At 43.5% G+C, this 25,809-nt stretch overlaps 1 protein-coding gene across 5 annotated transcripts in view; it reads right to left on the bottom strand.

The window, feature by feature from the left end:
* CNTLN (centlein) overlaps window positions 1-25,809 on the bottom strand; it is a 505,942-nt gene that overhangs the window by 28,889 nt on the left and 451,244 nt on the right. For 4 of the 5 annotated variants that reach the window (XM_088457338.1, XM_088457337.1, XM_088457336.1 and 1 more), the window contains exon 24: window positions 20,788-20,973. The exons of the other annotated variant lie outside the window; for it this stretch is intronic. In XM_088457338.1, the coding sequence (XP_088313464.1) occupies window positions 20,788-20,973 (186 nt within the window). The remainder of the gene's footprint in view (window positions 1-20,787; window positions 20,974-25,809) is intronic. 5 annotated transcript variants of the gene reach the window in all.

Here is a 25,809-nt window from a genome sequence, read left to right as displayed (position 1 = left end):
TTAGAAGTTACGTCTACATGTGACTGGTAGTCGAGGTTAGAAGATGTAGGTAAATTACTGCTAGTCCTGAAACCACTGTTGATTCTGCACAAACTACAACTGTTGATTCTGTAACTAACAACATCTGGATTACATCTTTATTACAGATCTGTTTTAGATTTACTGTGCAGATAACTAGGGAAAATATTCCCATCCCTGCATGTGAAAGGTTTAAGAGAATTGTGAAGCTGCGCTGACAATTCCCAGCACTATTTCCCACTATGGTGGTGATCGTATTTAAAAGTAAATTGAATATTTGACATTAGTGTACATTAAAATTATGTGTTACTTAAACCATTTTACTGGAATTCTCTATACAGACTGGTCAACTAACAACACTAGAGATGTCACAGGGAGCCTAACTGACATACTTCTTTCCTGCTTGAGCCTTTGTCCTCCTATACCAGCAGCAAGGGTTGTGGCTTTAGATGTTCGTGACGGTGAGGCAGAGGAAAGACCTTACTACACTTCATTTCTTTACAAGACTTATAACATTCTGACTTTTGTTTTTGCTTAAAAAACCGTGTACTGAGGTAAAATCAGCAGACTTGTGTCTCGGGGACAGGCTACCTTACTGGATAAGTTTAATAATTAAGTTTCCACCCATTAAGACATTCACTGTATATTATGTGCTGCTCTGGGTGCATGCATCAGTAACCATATGCCAAATGCGAACAGTGAGAATTCAGCTACTGGCTTCATTCATTAACATCCTCGGAGTGTATTATTCTGTTTACAGTCTAATAGATATTCACTGCAATTGTTCAGGCTTCTGATTCAATTTGCCTAAATCCCAGCTGCAAAGTAATTCTGATAGAGATTAAGTTAATTTATCACCAATATCTGTTCTGAATCATCATCTGTGTTCCGCAATAAACGTGTCATCTTTGCCTAATAAAGGTGACACTGTTTTTTTTTCCTTTCATATTAAGAGCGGTGCATAGAAATGATGATGTTTTAGTCCCATTAGTATAACAAAAAGTCTACATTTTTTTTATTAATATTGAAAACAATTTGTTAGACCAGGAAAGCAAATATGCAAGCAAAGAGTTTTTATAGGAAATAAATGGATATAGTAGTGTTGAATGTATAAATTGCAAAATTAAATGTTCATGTTGGTCAATTTATTAGTACATCTGTAAGATATACATTTTGAAAATATATGGCTCTGTTTAAAAATAAATAAATATTTAGTGCCCCACAATGCAATATTGTGCTGTGGGATTTTGAAATCCATAAGGTTTTAATTATATATATATATATAAAAAAAAAAAAAACTGAACACTTCATGATTGGTTCCTACAGTATATAACATGAAAATTCATCATAGCCAATTTCAAGGTTGAGGTTTACAAATATTTATCAATCGTCTAGTCCTCACCAAATTCCTAAGATTCTAGTCATATATACTACACAACAAACAATACATATTTAGGGCAATATTTACTAAGCGGCAGTTTGATGGCGGTTTCTATTCTATTCTAAACCCTGGGGGTTTGGTGGCGGTTTCTATTCTATTCTAAACCCCGGGGGTTTGGTTTTGCAGCAGTTTCTAAATGACAGCCCTGTTCTATTCTATTCTAAAATGTGTTTTGACTGTGGTTTGGCGGCGGTTTTGCTATTTGCAGATTTACTAAGGCCAAAACCGCTGCAAAACTGCCATCAAAAACACATTTTAGAATAGAATAGAACAGGGCTGTCATTTAGAAACTGCTGCAAAACCAAACCCCCGGGATTTAGAACAGAATAGAAGCTGCCACCAAACCGCCAGAACTTAGAATAGAATAGAAACCGCCACCAAACCGCCGGGGTTTAGAATAGAATAGAAACCGCTGCTTAGTAAATTTTGCCGTTACTGTGCAATGATGTCGAAGAAGCAACTGAACAATCTAAATAAGCAGGAGAGCAGATAACTGAAACTATATAAAGAGGGTGCAGTACAAGAAAACAAATATTAAGAGAATGACAAGTGCAGTACAATGGGGCAGATTAAAAAGGTATGTATAATACTAATGAAAAAAAGATAGAACAAAAGAAAGCACAAAGGACATAACAAGGCCTGTTTATCATATGGCAAACGTGAGGCCTGTTGTAAAAAGAGCTGGAGCCTAATTTTGTGATGGAGCTACTGTACTATGAACTTGCATTATGCATCAGCGGAGAAGTCTGGGAAGGTATTACACCTCAATCAAAGTTGGAAGCAACTGCATATAAGCACAAGAGTAAAATGCAACCAAACAAATGCAAGATGTAATCAACTCTGCTTAGGTAGAAAATTGCTCCTCACCCCTTTTATCAGTAACTGGAGCAGGTGTGATAGGAACGAAAACAACATGATGTGTAGCCTCAGTTATAAAAAAAAAAAAAAAAAACACACATGCTCAAAAACACAATACACAATTCATAAAAATTACAGTTGGTGGCTAGAAAGTGTAGATAATAAGTACCCAAGTACTGTAACTTAAATGTAAATTAAACAAGGAACAAATACAATTTGTTTTAAGACCACAATAATACATGTTGAGTCTCCCATATCCAAATATTCCGAAATACAGAATTTTTTAGCTTGACAGATAGTGACACCTATGCTTTTCAAAGTTTCAATGTACACAAACTTTGTTTAAGACACAAAATTATTAAAAATGAAGTATAAAATTACCTTCAGGCTTTGTTTATAAGGTATATATGAAACGTAAATGAATTTCATGTATGTACACAAACTTTGTTTGAGCCACAAAATTATTGAAAATATTGTATAAAATTAACTGCAGACTGTGTATATAATACATAAATGCATTCTGTGTTTAGATTTGGGTCCCATTCACAAGATATTTCATTATGGTATGCAAATATTTCAAAATACGGAATATTCCGATATCCAAAATACCCCTGGTCCCAAGCATTTTGGATATGGGAGATTCAACCTGTATACCCGCAGCCTTCCCCTTCCCAAACAGTGTAGGTCACTGTAATCCTGCTATTAGACCGCTTCTGGAGCATAACTGGTTGGGGCCAGGGTTTGAGCTCGTAAATCCTCCCCCTCCAAACAAGCGCATTTGTGAAGTTTAGGTGGCCATTTTAGAGGCATATCGCTTTGACACGCCATACTGTAGTTTAGCCACACGTACATGTCCCCCACTAACCCCTGTCCCGGCAACCTTGGTGTAGGGAGTTGTAAGTGCAACCTGCAGTGGGGTCGCCATGAGGGAAAAAACATATGCATTGAAAAAAGACCATCTTGGAAATAATCTAGTTCTTATTTATTGTCACAATCAGTGCTCGAAGTGGTAATTTAGAGGTGGGGGTATGGAGATTGAATCTTCCCCCCACCCCCTATGGGCCCCTGCTTCCATATCACTCCATTGTACTTCTAAACCCCCCCCCCACACACACACACACTTCTCCCTGCCTGCTCCCCTCTCTCACACCCTGCCCTTACTGATTCCCTCTCTCTTTCACCCCCTACAATAGCTAGCCTGCCTCTGTCTGCCCCTCTCTCTATTCCCTCTCTCAAACCCTCCCCTCTCTCTAATTCTCTCTTACCTCCGCTGCTGGAGTGGAGCCACCAGGATCCTCGGGTCTTCCTTCCAGTTTATCTGGCTCCGCTGCGAGCCAATGAGAATCTGCCATTTGGCAGCTTCTCATTGGCGCCGCTGCGAGCCAATGAGAAGCTGCTATTTGGCAGCTTCTCATTGGCTGGCGGCTGCGAGCCCTGCAATTGGCTGGCGGCCGCGAGTCCCGCGATTGGCTGGCGGCTGCGAGCCTCGTGATTGGCCGGCAGCCGCCCAGTACGTGGTGCTTACAGTGCAGCCGGGACCAGGTACTTTGTCCCGGCTACATGTCAGCACCTCCACTGCACTGATAGAGATGTGTCCCCTGCGGGACACATCTTAACACATTGCCGCCGCTGTTCCAGCGCTGGGATCCCATACTGGATCCCAGCGCTGGTGCAATGTTTTCTACATCTAAAATGAAGTGGGGCCGGGAAGTGGCGGTATGTCATACCGCCGTATACCGCCCCACTTCGACCACTGGTTACAATCCCAGAAGATAATCTAGTTCTTATTTATTGTTACAATCCCAGGAGATAATCTAGTTCTTATTTAATGTTACAATCCCAGGAGATAATCTATTTATCGTTACAATTCTAGGTGATAATCTAGTTCTTATTTATTGTTACAATCCCATGAACTAGTAGAAAACATGAGCGTAATGCAAACGTATTAACTACTGTAGTGACAGATTATTTTACCAGTTCTATAAACTGGGATTCATGGTAAACATACCTCATATGCTTTTGACATCAGACATCATATGCTTTTGACATCAGACATCATTCAAAGTATGGTACCTTTGAGGAGGTACCCTGTATGACATACAGTAAATAATGTGTCTTCTACTTTAAATGACTAAATGCATGTTAATACAGCTGTAGTCGTGTTTTACTATAGCCAAGTAACCCAAACAGAGCAGGCATGAGTTCTCAAGTCAAACTTGGGGCTAAATCCAATTAGCCACGAGTTGCCGTTGCAATGGCATAGAAATGCTGGCAACCACAACCGCAATTCGCCCCCTTCGCATTCCGATCTCATCCCGAACTGGCACATTTTTGTATGCAGCCTTATGGGGCTGCAAACAAAGATCAGTGAGTCGGAGGGTACCGTAAGTGCGGCATACAGCCGCACTTACTCGCAGATAATTGTATTGAGCCTGTTGCTGAACTATATACCTCGTTATGTGCAGACAATGTTCAGCATAATGTGGAAAGTAGTTCAGCACTAGTTGAAGTGCTGTGAGGTGTAATATAATAGATTTTAAGACTAAAAAAAAATTGCAGCTTTTAATATTGCATAACTTTATTTGGTTGAGTTGGCTGTAAGTAAACCACTGTACAACTGCATCACAGTTATGTAACCAGTTTTTGTGTGAAGCAGGCAATGATATCAATGAACAAGATGGATGTAAAATGCGAACAGTGTCTTCGGAGTATAAATCACTGCTGAGCACTCAAGAATTTGCTTGTTTCAGGGCACCGAGGTGGATAGTCACAGCTTACTGATAAAGGAAAATGTGAGACATCTCCAGGGCCCATGAGATGTCATGTTGAATAATGCTGGTGATAATGCAGCATAGATGAGTGGCTCTGTCATGTCTAACAAAGCAAGATAAAATATTTTATATGACAGAAGGAGACATCCCCCTTATCTCCAATAAATTACACAAATGTTCTTTTTATTACAGAAAAAGTGTCTAAAATTCATCAAGGCACAGTGGACCGATATCGGATATCTAAATTCCTTTGTGACCGACAATGCTTTTTGCAATTTCCCCCTCCCTGAAACAAACAAAAAAAAGAGTTTGACAGTTGAAACTCTGGAGCTATGATTCACCTAGAAAGAGAAGAGTTGCTGGGTTGGAATCCATATTGTAAATGTAAATACTTTAAGTGCTCACTGCAATTTTTCACAAGTTAACATTTTGCACTCGAGGTATGTACAGATTAGCATGCCAGTTTGCATTTATGCAATTTATATTATTTGTTCTCATAATTTTATCTATTCTATAAAAAAATGGATACTCTTGTCCCTAAAGTAGAATAATTCCAGCGCATCACCTATTGAAAATTAAATATAAACGCTCAATAATCAATTAATCTGTATTTATTGAATATATATATATATATATATATATATATAAACAGTTCAAGCACGAACCGGCACTCAAGCTGAATAAACGTCAACATGGCCTGGGTGCCCTCTGCAAAAATGTAGGTAGGATAGCAGAAAGACAGCGTCACTCAGGGGCTTATCCAATACAAAACTTTAATATGTGCCCAATATCGCCAACGTTTCAGGATCGCGCTGGACCCTTTCCTCAAGGCTGGCACAGCAAATTAATCAATTCCCAATTCGCCCTTCTGCTCCACGTGAGGTTTCTGTCCTCCCTGAGCTCGCCTTAGGACACCTGCGTTACGGTTTGACAAGTGTACCGCCCCAGTCAAACTCCCCACCTGCCACTGTCCCCGGAGCCGGAGATTGATTCATTTGCTGTGCCAGCCTTGAGGAAAGGGTCCAGCGCGATCCTGAAACATTGGCGATATTGGGCACATGTTAAAGTTTTGTATTGGATAAGTCATGGAGTGCCACTGTCTTTCTGCTATCACACACATACATAAATATATATATATACACACACACACACAAAAACGACAATTGTGCAATGCAATGGCCTAATATCGGCATACAAAAGGAGACAATACACATGACCACATTAAAGAGGAAGCTCCACCCCACAATAGCAGCGATAAACCTTAGAGTGTGAGACATACAGATCAGAGCAGGGCGGCCGGAGCTTCCTTTTCAATGTGTTCATGTGTATTGTCTCCTTTTGTATGCCGACTTTAGGCCATTGCATTGCACAACTGTTATATATATATATCCAATAGAGATTCATTGATTATTGAGAGTTTATATTTTATTTGTCATTAGGATAATGTAAAAAGTAGAAGAAATCCAGCACATCACCTATCTATTAACCTTGTTGTAATATGTCAGTGATCTATCCTAAGTTATTTAACTAAAGAGTGGGATAATCAGAAGTAGTAAGAGTGAAAGGGTATTATGCAGCCTCCCAGGAGAGATTTCATTGCCAGGACCCCTCACATTACGTCAAGCAGGATAATCAAACTCTGACCGATTAAAAATTAAATAAAAAGTGAATAATGTAAACAGAATTAAAAATTAGATCTTAAAACACCATATTTTTCTACAAATACTTGCATGCTACATTTGTCTTTTTTTTTTTTTTCACAAGAGCAACATAAAAATACTTTTGTATTATAACATATTTATGTTACAGATGCTTATGGTGCTTTAGGCCAGATGTGGGCTAAGCTTCATTGTACCAAATTCTTTACATCTCATTGGATGCATATCTTCTTTGGCTCCTAAATAGATCAACCTAGCTACTAGATGTTCACTCTCACTTTATAATAAAATAACTACTGGGCAAACTGCCTTGTGTTAAGTGACTTTTCAAGTACAGTATACTAATGGCATAGATAGACCATTAAAAAAGCTGACCCTGGCAGATACAACTTTGTCTGAATGCATCAGGGCAATAACAAGTGTGTTCTCTCACATGCGGATCTCTATGCTCATTGTTTCTTTGTTTCACTTGGTGCAAGTTCTACATGTCTTTGTGCAAGTGTTTTGCTGCCTACAACAATACTGGCATGCCTGTGTCCATAATGGAACAGTATGGCACCAGAGAAAAAAAAATTCTAAATTCATGTCTTACATAGGTAAACAGTAGTGTAGCAGTTCACACATTTTAGTCTTGTATATTTATATAGTGTCTTTTACCCATTTACGAATAAAGCAAAGTAATAATCATAGCCAAGAATTAAGGAGACGGTAAAAGATTGCTCACACATGCTGTGATATTGAACTACTGACCAACACTGCAGAAAATGCTGCCCAAATGAGCCTGATGTCAGATAATCAGATCAAAGTTGATTACAATTATTTTGAGCATATTGGTAAATAGGTATGTGTGTGAGATCTGGAATTGTGTTTTAACTGGAAAGCCATTCTGGAGCTTGCCTTTCAATATAATTAAGAATACTTCCCCCCCTCAAAGAGCAAGTACAGCAAACTTTTGACATTACATGGTAAACTTTTCCCATATCCAAATGTTCCGAAATACAGAGTATTCAGAAATATGGAATATTTTTAGCATGACCATGATAGTGAAACCTTTGCTTCTTGATGGTTCAATGTACACAAACTTTATTTAAGGCACAAAATTAAAAATATTGTATAAAATTAGCTTCACATCTTGTGTATAAGGTGTATATAAAACAAATTAATTTGTTGTATATACACAAAATTTGTTTGAGCCACAAAACTATTGAAAATATTGTATAAATGACCTTCAGGTTGTGTATAAAATGTATATTAAACATAAATGCATTCTGTGTTTAGATTGGGGTCCCATTCCCAAGTTCTCTCATTATGGTATGCAAATATTCCAAAATACAGAATATTCCGCTATCCAAAATACCTCTGGTCCCAAGCATTTTGGATATGGGAGACTCAACCTGTAATCTATTTGAAATGTGTAAATTGAGCAATACTCAGTGGCGTATCTATAATGGGTGCAGTGTGTGCAGGGCCCCACAACGCACAGCCGCACCCATATTATTTTAAACGTACCTGTCCGTGGTACCGCGGCGGATGTCAGCGCTGCTCAGAACACCGGAAATTGGCCATTTTTCCGGTGTTCTGCGCATGCGCAGTAGACTCCGGCCACACACTAGTGCCCGGAGTCTACTAATGTTACGTTGGCTGGCCAGCCGGGAAGAGAGGAGGGGCTACCGCATGAGGAGTGCACACGGGCCCCCTCCTCTCTTAAGATGCCCCTGGCAATACTCCTCCAAGAAAAAAATTTATTTATACCTTAAAAAAGCTGTTTAACAGCATGTATCACAGGGGTGGACACCGCTTTTTGCCCACCCCTAATGTATAATCATTGTAGAGTACTTGAGTGGTGCTTCTATAACTAGCTTCAGCACAAAACCATATTTGTGAGATTGGGTAGCAAATCCTAAAGGTAAAAGTACAGTATGCAGATTATTGGATTCTTACATCAGGCTAGTGATGTCATAGTAAGCTGGGCTTTGCTTTACAATTTGAACTTTTTGATCCTCACGAGATCCTCATATGAATTTGAATCACTGTGCCACGGTCCTGACCTGCCTAGCTCGACCTCCCTCCTCACGGACCTCCTGCAAAAGTACAGGCATACCACATTTGTGCACTTTATTTGCTGGCCGAAAAATAGGGCCCAACAAACATGAAACACATTTTGGCTTCTAGGTTGCACAATATTATCATATCTAGGCGCTGAGGTCTCCCAATACAAGAAACACTCCCAAGATGACTGTATAGAAATATTGATCTCAACTATAATCATCCCGGGGTACATACAGTATATGGAGACATTTGACCCCTCCATTTTTGTTCTGGTACGCACTGGTTTGGCACTAGAAATTGCATTTTTCTTTCTTAAATGCTTCACTTTAGCTGTACATTTTTAATACACAACATTGGCCTACTAAAATGGCACAATAATGGTAAACCACATTTTGCTTTCAGAGGCCAATTATTCAAAAGTTGAATTTTCGGCATCATATGTAAGTATTGGAATAATAGAAATACCCAAAACGTGACACCAACAATGTTTCCCAATTTAGGTCCTTTAGAACCCCTCACCAGTGATGTTGTATTGCTCTAAAGCTGCACAGATGATATAAATAAAACTGCTTGGCTGGGACAGTTAATATTCCGCCTGTTCTCACTGACAAAAATCCTGAACACATGACCTATTGGGGTTTCATGAAAATGTATGTTAAAAAGTATTAATTCAAGGATATATAAGTAAATATATATATATTTTTTTTATACTGGTCTTGATTGGAATTAGTCAAGAAATAACCATGAAATTCTTCCCCTAAGTACTTTGGTTAAGTAATAGATTTTAAAACGTAGCATGGGCAGCTAGAGAAATGCATCCCAACTCAATTCCACTACCTCTACCCTACTAGGGTACCACAAACTATGACCCAGGGGATGGCTGGCAACTTTCAACCTGGGGGGCAACACAAGCAAGTGGCCCAGGCTTTTAAAAAAAAAACAAAAAACAAAACCAACAACATCCTGTGAAAAAAAAAAATATCTAAAAAAATTAAAATAAATATATATATATATATATATATATATATGAGATATGGTAAGAACTTACCCTTGTTATCTCTATTTCTACGAAGTCCATAGGGTTCCACAGGATACCTTGGGTATAGGTGATGACGTCAGTCATCGGGCACCACAGAGTTAAAGCTTTCAGCCTCCCAGGATGCACTAGGGTCCCCCTCCTATACCCCGTCCCCGAGCCAAGGCATCTCAGTTACGTACCAAGCCATAGGCCAGAGGAGGAGAAGGAAGAGAGAGAAAAAAGATCTGGACACACAAGAATCACATTCTCACCAGAGGGAGACGGAAAAACCGGTGACCAGAGTAAAGCCCATCTGCAGCACAGGTGCGACAGGGCAGGAGTCCTGTGGAACCCTATGGACATCGTAGAAATAGAGATAACAAGGGTAAGTTCTTACCATATCTCATATTTTCTACTTCAGGGTCCATAGGGTATCCACAGGATACCTTGGGGATGTCCCAAAGCAGTATACTTTAAGAGTGGGGACGCTCCTGTGCTGAAAGGAGAATCCGCCGCCCAAAGGAAGCATCCTGAGAGGCAAAGGTGTCAAACGCATAATACCTCACAAAGGTATGGACAGAAGACCACGTGGCAGCCTTGCAGATCTGGACTGCAGAGGCACCACGTCGTGCTGCCCACGAGGGACCCACAGACCTAGTGGAATGAGCCCTCACAGAGGATGGAACCGGCAGGCCTTCATGAAGATAAGCTTCTGAAATGGCCATACGGATCCAAGCTGCCAAAGTTTGTTTGGAAGCAGGCCAACCCTTTTTACGGAAGCCATAGAGGACAAACAAGGCATCCGACTTCCTAAATGAAGAAGTGCGGTCAACATAAGTTCTTAAGGCCCACACCACATCCAAAGTGGCCTCACCCACTGAAAGACCAGGTGAGTTAAAGGCCGGCACAACGATTTCTTCGTTAATGTGAAACCAGGAAACAACTTTGGGCAAAAATTCAGGACGAGTGCGCAGCACTGCCCTGTTCCCATGAAAAATCAAGAAAGGGGGTCTACAAGAAAGAGCCCCTAAATCAGAAACACGTCTGGCCGAAGCGATGGCCAGAAGGAAAACAGTCTTAGCTGTTAGCCATTTAAGGTCCACTGATCCCAGTGGTTCAAACGGCAGTCCCTGGAGAGCCCTCAGGACCACAGCCAAATCCCAAGGTGCCACAGGTGGAACAAAGGGTGGCTGAATGCGCAAAACGCCCTGCATAAAGGTGCGCACATCAGGGATTGTAGCAATCCTACGATGGAACCAGACAGACAGGGCAGAAACCTGCACCTTCAAAGAAGCAAGGCGAAGCCCATAGTCCAGTCCCGCTTGTAGGAAGGCTAGCACTCTAGACAGACGAAATTCCCTAGGTGCATAACCTCTCGGTCTACACCACTGGATGAACGTATTGCCACACGCGATGGTATATTCTCGCGGATGACGGTTTCCGAGCTCTGAGCATGGTTCGCACTACAGAGCCGGAGAAACCCCTGGACCTTAACATGGCCGTCTCAACAGCCACGCCGTCAAAGACAGCCGAGTCAGGTCCGGATGAAGACAGGGACCCTGAGACAGAAGGTCCGGTCGCAGCGGCAACCGCAGAGGACTGTCCATCGACAGACCCTGAAGGTCTGAGAACCAGTGCCGTCTGGGCCATGCAGGAGCTATCAACAGGAGCGTCCCTCCTTCCTGTTTGAATTTCCGGATTACTCTCGGAAGAAGGGAAACTGGAGGAAAAAGATAAGCGAACCGGAACGTCCACTGGACGGACAGAGCATCCACCAGAGACGCCTTTTCGTCTCTTGTGCGAGACCCGTACACCGGCAACTTGTTGTTGTGCAGGGACGCCATGAGGTCGATCTCTGGAAGACCCCACCTGTCCACCAGCAGTTAAAAGACGTCCGGGTGCAGAGACCATTCCCCCGGATGAACGTCCTGGCGACTGAGAAAGTCCGCCTCCCAATTCAGCACTCCCGGGACGAATACCGCTGATATGGCCGGGAGATTGCGCTCCGCCCATACCAGGATTAGGGACACCTCTACGAGAGCCGCCCGACTTCGGGTTCCTCCCTGCCGTTTTATGTAGGCCATGGTGGTAGCGTTGTCCGACTGGACCTGCACTGGGTGACCTCGGAGAACCAGATGTGCCTGCTGGAGAGCATTGAATACCGAGCGGAGCTCCAAAATGTATATGGGAAGCTCTGCCTCTGCCTGAGTCCACCTGCCCTGGAACAAGTGTGGACCCGAAACTGCTCCCCAGCCCCGAAGACTGGCGTCCGTTGCCAACAGGACCCAATTCGCCACCCAGAACGGACGACCCTTGTTGAGGTGGGTCGTCTGCAACCACCAGGCTAAGGACAGGCGAACCTCCGGAGTGAGCACTATCGTCTGGGATTTTAGAGACTGAGGCAGTCCATTCCATTTGGACAGGATCCGGTGCTGTAGAGGTCTGGAGTGAAACTGGGCATATTCCACCATGTCGAATACCGACACCATGGAGCCCAGTAACCTCATCGCCGAGTGCAGAGACACCCGGCAGCTCTGCAGACAACTGCGCACCCTCGACTGCAAGGCAGAGATCTTTTCCCCCCGTCACAAAGATCCTCTGCTGTCCGGAGTCCAATAAGGCTCCGAGGTGCAGAATCCGCTGAGACGGGATCAGTGTGGACTTCTGCCAGTTTATCAACCAGCCGTGCCATTGCAGTACCGCAATGGTCAGGTCCAAGTGGTGCAGAAGGAGCTCTGGAGATCCTGTCACCAAGAGAAGGTCGTCCAAGTATGGTAACATGTGGACTCCCTGCAGCCGCAGGAAAGCCGCCATGACCGCCATCACCTTGGTGAAAACACGCGGTGCTGTCGCCAGGCCAAAAGGCAATGCCCGGAAAGTGGTCATTGCGGATTGCAAACCTGAGAAACTGTTGATGGCGCAAAAGAATAGGGACATGCAGGTAAGCGTCCTGTATGTCCAACGACACCATATAGTCCCCAGGTTCCAGCGCCAGAATGATGGACCGCTGGGTCTCCATCCGAAACTTCGGTACCCGCAAAGACTTGTTGAGAGCTTTGAGGTTGAGTATCGGACGATACGACCCATTGGGTTTCTGCACCAAAAAGAGATTGGAATAGAAACCCTGGCCCTTCTGGGAGAATGGAACAGGCACTATAACTCCAGCCTGGAGCAGTGTGCAAAACTTTCCGCAGTTCCAAGGCTTTGTTCCGGTCTGATGGTAGATCTGTGGTGAAGAATCGAGACGGGGGTCTGTGCCGGAAGGAGAGGGCGTACCCGTGAGAAACCACCTCGAGAACCCAAGTGTCCGTCGTGGTGACCGACCAACACTGGCCGAACTGCATCAGGCGGCCTCCCACTTTGGGATCCCCCAAAGGGAGGCCCGGACCGTCAGGCCGCAGGCTTGTCATCTGGCTTACGAGCCGGACGCCTGGTACTCTAGGCCTGCTTCCGGGGCTTGGCCGATTTTTTGGGGCCAGCCTGTCGGGGAAAAGATTGTGCTTTAGGCCTACCCTGGGCCCTGTAAGGCCGACGTACCTGAGCTGGACGGAACTGCAGCAGACGGGAGACATGCTCATTTGGCTGCCACCAGCGTGGCCACAATTTTGTCCAGATCTGGACCAAATAAGACTTCTCTGTTAAAGGGCAAGGCTTCCAGGCCCTTTTTGGAATCAGCGTCCGCCTTCCAAGATCGCAACCATAACGTGCGACGAGCCGCCACAGCAGCCGAAGAAATCCATGAGGTCAGGGTACTGATATCCAAAGCCGCTTCATTAATGTAAGTGGCCGAATCCCTGAGACTGCCTATCAACTCGGTCTGTTCAGCCGAACAGTCGGAATCGAAGGACGCCTCTAACGTATCTGCCCAGCGCTCCATAGCTCTGGCAACCCAACAAATGGCCATAGCCGGCCTAGCTGCCCCCCCCCCGCAAGGGAATAAACGGACTTTAGGCAGATTTCCACCTTACGGTCCGTGGCATCCTTTAAGGAGGACATGGAGGGCATGGGCAACGTGGCACTTCGGACCAGGCGTGTTACATGGGAATCCACCTGTGGCGGAGATTCCCACTTGGCGAAATAATTGTCCGCAAACGGATACGCCACTGCTAAACGCCTTTGAGGCTGATACCGTTTGCCTGGCTGTTTCCACGCTTCCTCTAGGTGGTCCACTAATTGCCCCGAAAGAGGAAACACAGTGGCATCTCCCTTAACATCCTTGAAAAAGGCGTATTTGGATTTTGATACCGGAGGCTCCTCATCCTCAATAACTAAAGCAGTACGGACTGCACGAATAAGGCCTGGTATATAAACCTTAGACTTAGCATCCGACTCTTTAGGACGGGGAGGTTCCTGGTCAGAAAGATCCAGAATCTCCCCATCATCGGACGTCCCGTCGTCATAAGGAGCAGACAGACGCCACCGGCCGCTTGTGAGGCCGCATCACACACTCCCCTTGCAACACTTCTGACAAATGCTGTACAGAGCTCGTTAACGAATTAACCCACGCAGGCTCATGAGAGACCTGAGGAGGGGAAATAGGGAGACTGTGGGGTACCATCAATTGTCTCGGGAAACCCTGCATGGGTGACGACAACACCGACTGCGGGGACAATCCCATCTGAGTGAAGGCAGGCTGCGGAGCTAACTGGCCCACGAGGGTTGTAAGCGCTTTGGCGAAACAAGCCCAGGGCGGCTCCTGTACCGGAGCCGTGACCGTAATCGGCCGCGTCAATGAATAACACTTCCGACATAGCCCCTCCGCGCTACCGTCCCCCTCCGCTATAGGTACCTTGCATGTAGTACATAAAAGCTGAAAAGGAAAGTCAGTTTCAGACATAATGGTAAGTATGTGACCCCTCTCACTGATACTCGTTAGTATAGTGTGAGACCACCCTGCAAGCACCGCACGGGCTTTAGCAGAAAGATCAGGGACAGTGAAATGCTGACAGAAGAAAAAGAAAGTACAGGCAGCAGACGCTAGCATAGGTCACATCCAATGCAAAGGAATCAATTCCTGCACTATCAGCGCTGATCCTCAACTACGCAGACTCAGAGCCTGGTAGGACACAGCGCTGCATACACAGACCTTAATCCAATGGAGAAGAGGTATGCAGGGGGCCCGGCCGCGATGCCACCGTTCATCAGCGTCCAGCAGCGCTCACCATGCTTCTTCCAAAGATGGCCACCGAGGAGCAGAGAGGAGGCCGGCCTGGGGAAGGAGCGCTGACACAGGACCAGTCGGCTAGAGCAGAGAGGGCTGTGTGCAGCGGGGGAGGCGCCGGCTGTGAGACACGGAAGGCGCGCTCCCCTGGCATGCATTTAACCCCTGGGACGCCGCAGCGCTACCGCTCTGCTGCGGTCCGCTGTCCCAGGGGGGTAGTGGAAGCGCAGGTTAGTACCTGGCTCCACTCTGCAGCCAGTCCCCAGGAAGCCCCCTGCCTGGGGACTTAGGACCATGTTCAGCAGGGTCCCACCGCGGGACCCTGCTGCTTACCTTGTAGTCCCCCTTGGATCCGGCCATGGTCCCAAACATCTGGGGTCACCGCTAGCTGTGACCCCAGATGCTTACGAGCATCCCCGGATCGGTACCTGCTTTCTGGTACCGGCGGGGGTGTAGGGAAGACAGCATGGACGTCAGGACTGACTGTCCATGCTGTACTTCCAGATGTGCAGCCACAGCTGCAAAGACGAAAACTTCAGGGGCTCTTCATGGCCCCCTCTAACAGGTGCATCCGACTCCGGCCGGGCACCAAACTAAACTGAGATGCCTTGGCTCGGGGGCGGGGTATAGGAGGGGGACCCTAGTGCATCCTGGGAGGCTGAAAGCTTTAACTCTATGGTGCCCGATGCCTGACGTCATCACCTATACCCAAGGTATCCTGTGGATACCCTATGGACCCTGAAGTAGAAATATATATATATATATACACACACACACACACAAACAATATATATTTCATAAATAATCATGCATACATTCATACAATCATGTATGTATGAACACCAGTGGCACTCTATATTGAACATCCCCCCCCCCCCCCCCAAGAAAAAATGCAAATATACCCAAACTCTAAAACCCTTCCCCTCTAGGGACAAGCCTCAGGGAAGAGATAGGATTGATGGGAATGGAGTAGGTAAAAAGGGGATAATAGAGTATCCAGGTAAAGGGGGAAGAGAGAGATTGTTTTACACTCACCTCCTCCTGTTTCTCCTAGGTGACCACGGTGGCAGTATGGTGACTAGTGTGGCTTCTAACAGTTGCGTGGTTACACATGGGCGTCCGCAGCGGACAATTTCAGCTGGGATCCTGAAACTTTTATTGCCCCTCTGAACCTCTTCACGCCGGGGCCGGTCACTAGATTGTGACGTCGGAGCCCCGGCAATTAGCAGCGTCAGAGAGGAGGAGCTTAAGCGGAGGGGAGAAAACAGGAGGGGTCATCTTGTTCTGCTACAGCCGGACCACCTCCTCCTGCTCCTTAGATACAGCCCACAGCCGGTTGCAGCGTATGAGTCAGCCCAACTCAATATTAGTAACGCCGTCATTACCGCTGCGGCCCACTTCAGTGCCACGCTGACTCTGCTCTCCGTTTAGGTTTAAAAAAAAAGTGTCAGAAACGACATTGCACCCCCTGGATCCGACACTGCTCCCGGGTGCCTAAAGCAACTGGCGGCCCCAAAACAGTAAATTCATACCGGCCCGGGGGTGCAGATGGCACCCTGCCCCCCGGTCCAGTCCGCCACTGCTATGACCCCCTAAAGAACTTACAGAATTTTGGACTATAGTGACCAATTTTGTACTTTAATTGACAGTTATTGGAATAGGGCAGCAAACACCCAAAAAAGCAAAAACCCACTTCCCCAAGTGCTTCATTTAAACAGTACATTTTGTAAACATATAGTATATTTTACACAGCATGGCAACTGGAGAAACATACCTAAAAATGTATTTAGAAAAATTCTGCAGTGTGCAGGGATACAAACAAAACCAATACACAATAGTTTGAACAGCGCTAACAACATTAAATGTAATTATTATTCAGAAATAAAGAGCAAAGTCAGAATACACAACAGATTGATAATAAAAATAGTATATTTATTTAAATTAACCTCTTGAACAACCATTAAAAAAGAATAGCCTATATAAAAGCACTCTAGAATGCATGAGGAACATATAATCAAACAATGACACCATAAAAATCTCTGTCTAGTACACCCTGATACTCTATGGGGGGAATTAAATTAGCCCATTTACATAGGATAATGTGGGTAAATTCAACTTAACGCTGACAGGCTCCATTTTGCCTGCTATTCAATTAGCCGCACAAGCTAACTAGTTAACTTTCATTGGATTTAACGCGGCTTCTCTGCGACTCCCGAGCAGGTGAAAAGTTGGGGAAATCCCTATTTTAAGGTAAAAATTTCAGATTTGGTTCAGAACCCCTGGGACACCTCCCTAATGCTTAATTAGGTACTTAGTAGTTTTTAATTTTTTTAATTTGGCCAATGATGACATAATTTTAGGGTGATACGCTGCAAAATGCAGAATAATCAGTTAAATGACGTGGGACAGATATGAGGGTGCTGTATAGATGTTTTAAAGCTTGCAGGTGGGAATTACAGGTGGCTTTTTAATCAAGTGGCTTAAAATCACACAAAAATTAAGTTATAGGTATTTTCATTCATCCTAAATTTATCTAGAACATTAATTTGCTGAAAATATTTTCAGTTATTAAAAAATGCACAAATCAGCCATTTGACACCTTTAAAGAACCCTAAATACTTAAATTTTTGGTCACTAATAGGCCTCTGTACTCTTATCTAATGTTAGTTTGCAATTTTTTGGGGTACAGGCTGATTTCCCAATCTTTCCCCAACACTTAACGGGGGGCATTACCAGCCCGATTTACTGAGTGACTACCAGGATAAGCCTTTTCCAATTGAATTGTGCGTTAAGTGGGAGCGCGCATAAATGCGAAAAGTGTTAAGTCAAGCCGTGGTAAATAGTCTAGTGGCGGCTAATTAAATCTGCCGATATTTTTTTCGACAAATATGATCGCAAACAGTAAGTGCTACTGAATGTTGTCAAATTGATGGATCACCTGATGTTCTATAAATACAAAGTTCTTAAACGTCCATCCAAAATTAAATGTGATGAACTCAGTTCAACACATGTTGAATTTGGTGCAAATAAACCATTTCCTTTTGAACTGGCTGCTGTGCATATATAATATGACATTTATTTCATCATAAATTGCTAGCTTACTGTTTAATCCATGAAGTAGCTCTGTTCTAGCCTCTGACTTCAAAATACTGTGTGTACAGGGATACCACTTGCTAAATTTGTGCATGTTCTAGGCCTAGGGCCTGCAAACAAAGGTGTGACTATTTTAGGAACTTTATGCTGCAACATTGCCTTAATGTATTTCAAGGTGCTTGATCTAGGTTTGATTATGTATTAGTTCTATCCTATCCTTGCCAGTAAGTATGGGTTAACGCGTTTGCAGCAGCAATAAGGTCAGAAAGCCCTACTTACCGCAGATTTCTGTACGAACATCAGAAGGGGGCAAACAGAAAACCGCGTTAAGTGCAGTTTGCAGGCTTATCGCGGGCTGCAATTGAATAGCCCTGGGCACGGCTTCAAGGCCAATTGAAGCTTCGAGGCTAATTGAATCGGGCCCCAAGTACTAAAAATATTTACATGCAGAAAAAATACATGTATTTAATCACAATAGACCATATTATTATAAAGGAAGGCCCCAAAACAGTTTTAGTCTCAGGCACATATGTGATGTACATTACAGGAAGAAATGATTCCTAGAAACAATTGCTGGGTATAGACATTTGTCTATTGTACAATATCCTTCAAAACCTGGGGGGTAATATACAAGTTAAAAAAAATCAACTGGAGCAAAATCGTTCTTTTTCACATTCATAAACAGGTTGTGCCATGATCTCAAGAATATTTGTTATTAGCATTTTACGGATCAATGACATAGGATTAATTATGTCAAATGAGACATACTGTACAGCACTGCAGAAACTGCTTTCTAAAGAAGCCAAAGGCTATATGTTCATCTATGTCATACTTGGCGATAATCTGGCTGCCCCTCGGGGAGGAGGCAGCTAGGTCGGCACAGACCTAAATGGCGTGATTGGGCCCCGAGGTGGGGCGTGACATAAGCGATCATGCATTTTCAGGCTCCACCTCCACTATACAATGTTGAGATTACTGGCATTGAGCAGCAGGGACGGGGGCCACGATTCTGAGCGAATCGAGTCATCGGCTCCCCCAGGAACATCCACTTGTATTCTGTAAGTGGGTGGCTGTAGGGAGCAAGTTGACAGCCGCGCTGGGGTGCAGGCAGGTGGCGGCTGGCCTGGAGACATGACCACTCTAAGGGGCAGCCGGAAGCACCACCCGATTTCCGGGAGCCACCCGGCCATTTCGGGAGAGAAGGCAAGTATGAACTATATTAGTTTAGTACACTGTGTAGACAAGAGGTCTCTTAACTCCATGTTATGCCAAAAGGACACCAGAACATTTGTGTCTTTTAAAAATCAATTAAACACTGTTTCCAGCACCATAACTAAACTGTAATATGTGCCAATTCCTCACGGAGAAACCGATAGTATTTCATCCCTTCATTTCTTGTACATTCATTTAATTAAATATTAGCGACCTGCCCCAGCTTCGTATGGGAGCAATTTCATCTCGCCACAGCTCCCTGCATCTCATAACCTATGCCATGTCACCACAGTCCCCTGCATCTCATAACAGGCCTCTGCATCTCACCACAACCCCCTGCATCTCACCAGTGTCACCACAACCCCCACACTGCAACTGGCTGGGGCCCAGCCACTGGTATGTGCTGGGAAGGCAGGAGGATCATGGATGACAGATTTGTATTGCAGCTACCGTAAGCATTATCAGAAGCTTGTCACCAGGGCTGGGGTGCCTGTGCATGTTTCTGCATCCTCTATGCTAAAGATCTGCAGACTCGGATCGCATCTTCCCACTAAGTTCGGATCTTTCCCAACACATTTCGGATCTCAGAAAGAGGTAAAATGTCATCATTCATGGGCAAACATCATCTTTCATGGAAATTGTCCATGAAAGGTGTTTTGCCTCTTTCTGAGATCTGAAATTTGGCGGGAAAATCTGAACCGATCAGAGCCTTACATGCACACCCCTCCCCGGCTGCTGAACATGGCAATGAGCAATGTCCCCTTTGCACAATGTACCCTGTATTTTCTGGGCATCCTGTTGAGCTTCCTCGCCATGGTGCCCCTGTCCGTGAACAGTGCTGACTTCTAATGGGAGGTGTCTCCTGTTCACCGAGGCATGTGGCTGAGTGGGAAACATCATGCTGGAGAGGGAGCACTTAATGATGGAGGAGTAGCGGCCGGAGTACGCTTGCAGGTTCAGCGTAGGGATAAACATTTGAATCCAATGGTTACAAAACATCAATGTTTTTGTTCCGATGGGAAAGGTTTTCACCATTTGATGATGGCGGTCCTATGTTTGCCACCATCTAAACCATTCTATGGCGTTCCGATGGTTGTTTTACATTCCTGATATCTATGCCTCCCCTGACTCCTTCCTGGCTACTGTGTCTGCATCCGGGCATCTTCATGGGTCCGTTGGAAGCTGTCTCACTATCGGCCTCAGACGTGACCCTGCTCAGTCCTTGACTCCCTCCCCTCTCTAGGCTGCTGCTGAGCAACAGGGTACATCGCTGATTGGCTCTGTCTCGTTGTTTCAGCTCCCTGGCCAGCTCCTACAGCATCTTGGTACTAGATATTTTTTTTTCGTCTCTCTAATACAGATGTCAGTGTGGTATTGTTCAGAATCAACTAATTTGCTTTCAAATATTTAAACTTCTGACAAAGTGCAGAAACATTCATCTATTGTACATGTACAGTAGCTTATTAACTGAAAAAGAGGTGATGGTTTCTGAGCACATAATGACATACCTTCACAAATGTGACAAACTCTTCCATTCTCCTGTTGCCATGTAAAAGCTTATTTTGCACCACTTCCAAGGCTTGCTCACTCTGCATTGCTAAGTTGTGGAGTTGTTGTGTAGCTGCCATCTCCAGTCCGGAAATGGCATGCTCAGCCTCAGTCATTTTACATTCCAAGTTGCTGACTTTTACATCCTGCAACATATAAAGCTTATTTTGTACTACTGTATTTTGTTTAGCTTACACACTGAAAATTAATTTTACTTATAGCTACTCAACTGAGTTTTGTAATCTCAGTCTGGATACCAAGTCAATGGATCAATCATTGATTTATGTATAAAAACAAAACGCCACCAATCCTTAAATTTTGTTTATTTATAACATTTAAGGCGGGTATCCACTTGCCGATTAAAATGAGCGATTGAACGATAATGATATCATTATCGGTCAATCTCTCATTAATCGTGCACAAATCGGGCATGAAAATGTCGGAAACGACCAGCGATGCGCGTTCCCGCTAGTCGTTTTCGACATCAATCATCACCTGAACATGCTGATCAATCTGCTGATAACGACAGATTGACCATGTTCAGGGATGAGGGAGGGTGCCTACACTGAACGATATATTGTTCAGTGTAGACACTGCAGGGGAAGAGGAACGACTGTACAAATACAATGTTGTAATCGTACTGTCGTTCCACTATCTGCTAGTGGATACGTACCTTTACTGTATATAGTGTCCAAGCCGGATGATTGGCTGAGATCAGATCTTTGAAAATATCTGAAGACGCCATGTTTGCGTTGTCTGCACGACGCCATCTGGCGTAGTCAGTATAATATCATTGTATACGTAGCTATTTAGCGTTGTGTACATCTGCCGTGTTACTGCACACTGTTAAAGTCTTTACATAAAATGCGCACGGATACAAATATGTATTTAAAAGACTTTATATATATTTAAAAATGCAAGGTTTGGCCAGTGCTGGGAGACAAGTCCGGTGGACATGTCTGTGACTACTAATTGAAAACACACACATATTGTGAGGTGCAGACGAGTGTATTGAATGAACCAGTGTCTTTAAGTCTGACTATCATTGTATGCCTAAAGGTAGTAGCATTTACATTCTAAATAAGCTAGAAAGGCATTTGATTACATTGTGATTCCATCAAGTATCTGCTGGCCATCTCTGATCAGAACAACTCCATTGTCTGTCATTTTTGAACTTAGTTCAGACAGAAGCAAATGTAATATTACCAGTTACTGAATAAAGCTAGATATATATTAATATATGTATATGACACTGATGCACATTTGCACACACACACACACACACACACATATATATATATATATATATATATACATATATACACACACATACACTTAAACAATTGCAAGTGTATTCACAATGCGTGCACACATATACACAGTTACTATTGTAAATATAACCAGACACAGCGCATGTTTGTGCTGTACACAACCCCTGCACACAGCGCACCTTTTACACTGCGTGTAGACGCACAACACATACTTACATGTAATCATAAATATACACTCACTCATAAAAGGTTCCTTTACATTAAACGTAATATTAGAGGTTTCAGTAGCATATAATTATGTTGTGAAATGTATGTATATGTTATTTAAGGTATACAACATGGTAGACATGGCATGTTTGGTACTATACTGATACCCTGTTTATTTCCAGATATTCGAGTCTATCAGCAAGGGAGTCGCATCTTGCATTTGATGGTTATGGATAATAGGAAACTATTGGTTAGAATGTATTACTCTGTATGTAGTGTCTTAAACCAATTAAAGAAAGACAATGTAATCTCAAGAGACTGAGGAGAATTGGGACATACACCTAGTGAACTGTCCTATGAACTGCAGCGTACTACAAAGAACAAAAGCAAGAACCAATGGAATTATGTTTGTCTTTACTACATTGTTGTTATCATGATCTGTTAGGGTATATAGCCTGTGTCCCGGTCCCAGTCAGTAGCCATTCTCTTTGGATGACCACAGGCTTCTGGACTGATGACGGTATGCTGGGACCGGTGCGTATGCTTATGTATTGGGCTGTATCGTATATTCTATATTTAATTGTGTCTGCGCTAATTGTGCTAGATCAAAGCGTGTACCTTTCTTTTTATTGCAATAAGAATTTTTGTGCTTTGGAACCACAATTATTGTCTGGACAGCGATTATTTCTCTCTAGCAATTAAGGGGTATTCATAATAGTGCCTGCATATTTCATACAAATGGAGCTGCCAAGAAATTCTATAGCAAACTACATAATTTTTTTTGAGATGGGCTTAGACTAATCATTGTACCATGGCATAAAAAAAAACCATGTCACATGTTCTGTATGTACACAATGGGTATCAGTTTGAATGATTCCCAGCAGATTATGTGGTGTTACCTCTTAACTGTATCATAATGCTAAGCTACTACAGCACTCAGAGCCACACTAATTAGGCACGCTTACCAAACCATTTTTATTATTAGTGTAGGGCAGCGGGGGCTGATTTTGGGATATAGCATCTTCCATTTAGTTGCATTCGCCTCAAATAAAGGGAACAAGTGTCCTTCACACTGACAACTTTCAGGCTGAAAGTGCTGCTACCATCACATATTAAGATAAACCATCTTTGACACACATATCACTGGCATTTAACACAATGCTAGTAGATAACCAGCCTCAGTCAGTCATTGAAAACTCCATTGACAATACAAGTGGAAGAATCAATATGCAAACAGCCAATCAGAAGCTGCTATCTCATACTGCAGGTATCAAGAAGATCTGCACATATCTTTGAACAAGTGTTTCTAGTTACCACAAAAGATACACCTCCAGCATATCTATCTATATTAATATATGCATTCAAGTCTCATCAGGGCAAAAAGTATTTATACACTCCTTTAGTATTCTAAATTTACACTTGTCTCACAATGTTCCTCCTCTCCAGAAGTAAAGGGCTGCAAGTCTAAGAGGGGTATTCAATATGAAACGTTAACTTCACTGTCGAAGTTAACGTTTCATATCGGAGTTTTTTCCTGCGTTAAAGTGTGGTGCGCGCTCCCGCTTATCCCCGTATTCAATATAAAATTAACGATAACGGGAAACTCCGAAGTTGGATTTGCGTAAAGTTACAAATTTTTCCTTAAAATTATTGTAAGACCCCCCTAAAGTTGTAAAAACATGGGGGAACACTATGGGTACCCCCGTTTTAGCCTTTAATTGAAAGTCGGGAATTTAAATAGCAGCAGCAGGTTTTTTTTCTCGACATTGAAGAAGTGATGCAGAAGAGCACTTAGGTTATTTTTTTTTCGTTTTTTTAAGTGGTCCCATTAAATTTGGGGTACATGAAAATGGGTACTAGCATATTTTGATGTCCCTAAAGTAAGTTTTTAAAAATTCTGCATTTGTGCACCTGCCGCTATAATTCTATTCTTCAGAACACCTGCCGCATACTTGCAGAATAGCCCTGAACCTATTTCCCTATTGTAAAACAATTTTTTCCCATTTTTTTTTTTCACCCCAATTTTTACATTAATTTTTTGGGGTGTCCCTATATTTTTTTTAAACTTTTTTTTTTTTAGCCTGCACCCCTAAACCCCAATTCTGCACTTTTTTTCGACACCTATTCAATGGTGAAAACTTATCCCCGTTTTTTATCAAAGACTTTTCAAAACTGCGATAAGTCTTTGATATTGAATATAGTGTAAATCTAAAACCTGCGATAATGACGTCATAGCTCCAATATTAACGCAAAAACGATGTTATCGCACCCATATTGAATACCCTTGTAAGGCTACACTGAAATCTTAACAACATACTTTTTATGCTCCACAAATATGCACTAAATTCTATGAAATATAAATGCAGTCATTATTAAGTTAGACCAATGCATTTTGCCACCATAAATATAATATAGGAAAGATACCATCAGTGGCGATGTGCCGCCAAATACCCAGTGATGTTCAGCTGTGCCATAAATCATTAATTTTTCCGCACAAATCTATGGAGTGTGAGGAAAAATTAGAGATATGGAAAGAACTTACCTTTGTTATCTCTCTTTCTTCGAAGTCCATAGGGTCCACAGGGAGACCTTGGGGTATAGGTGAGGGCAAAGTCACCCGTGCACCAGTCAGTTACAATTTTTCTCCCAAGATGCACTGGGTCCCCCTCTATACCCCGAGCCCCCAGGCCAGAGGCACCTCAGTTCGTAGTAAGCCAAAGGCTGGAGGAGGATAAAAGAGAGAAGACAGTCTGGAACACTCAAGAATCACATTCTCCCATAGAAAGAGACGGAAAATACGGTGACCAGAGCGAAGACCATCTGAAGCACAGGTGTGTAAGGGTGGGTGCCCTGTGGACCCTATGGACTTCGAACAAAGAGAGATAAAGGTAAGTTCTTACCATCTCTCTCATTTTCTTTCTTCAGGGTCCATAGGCTCCACAGGGAGATCTTGGGGATGTCCAAAAGCAGTCCTTTTAAGGGTGGGGACGTTCCTGAGCTGAAAGGAGAATCTGCTGCCCAAAGGAGGCATCCTGAGAGGCGAAGGTATCGAATTCATAATACCTCAGAAAAGTCTGGACAGAAGATCACGTGGCCAACTTACAAAGCTGAACAGCCGAGGTGCCACGGCGAGCTTCCCACGAGGGACCCACAGACCGAGTAGAATGAGCAGTCACAGAAGGCGGAATAGGAAGGCCCTCCTGAGTGTAAGCCTCAGAGATTGTCATATGAAGCCATCTAGCCAATGTTTGTTTATTGGCTGGCCAACCCTTCTTGTGAAATCCATATAGGACAAACAAGGAGTCTGACTTCTGAAGAGAACTGGTACGGTCCACATAAATCTGGAGGGCACGTACCACATCCAATGAGGCCTCACCTGCCGAGAGGTCTGGAGAATTAAAGGCCGGTACGATAATTTCCTTAATAATGTGGAAACTAGAAACCACCTTAGGAAGGAACCCAGGGCGAGTCCGAAGCACCGCCATGTCCTGGTGAAATAAAAGA

The sequence above is a fragment of the Taudactylus pleione genome, unplaced genomic scaffold, assembly GCF_031769625.1.
Source record: "Taudactylus pleione unplaced genomic scaffold, aTauple2 ptg000757l, whole genome shotgun sequence".
Classification (NCBI taxonomy): Eukaryota; Metazoa; Chordata; class Amphibia; order Anura; family Myobatrachidae; genus Taudactylus; species Taudactylus pleione.
Note: the sequence above shows the minus strand (reverse complement) of the source record. Positions and strands in the feature narration are given on the sequence as shown.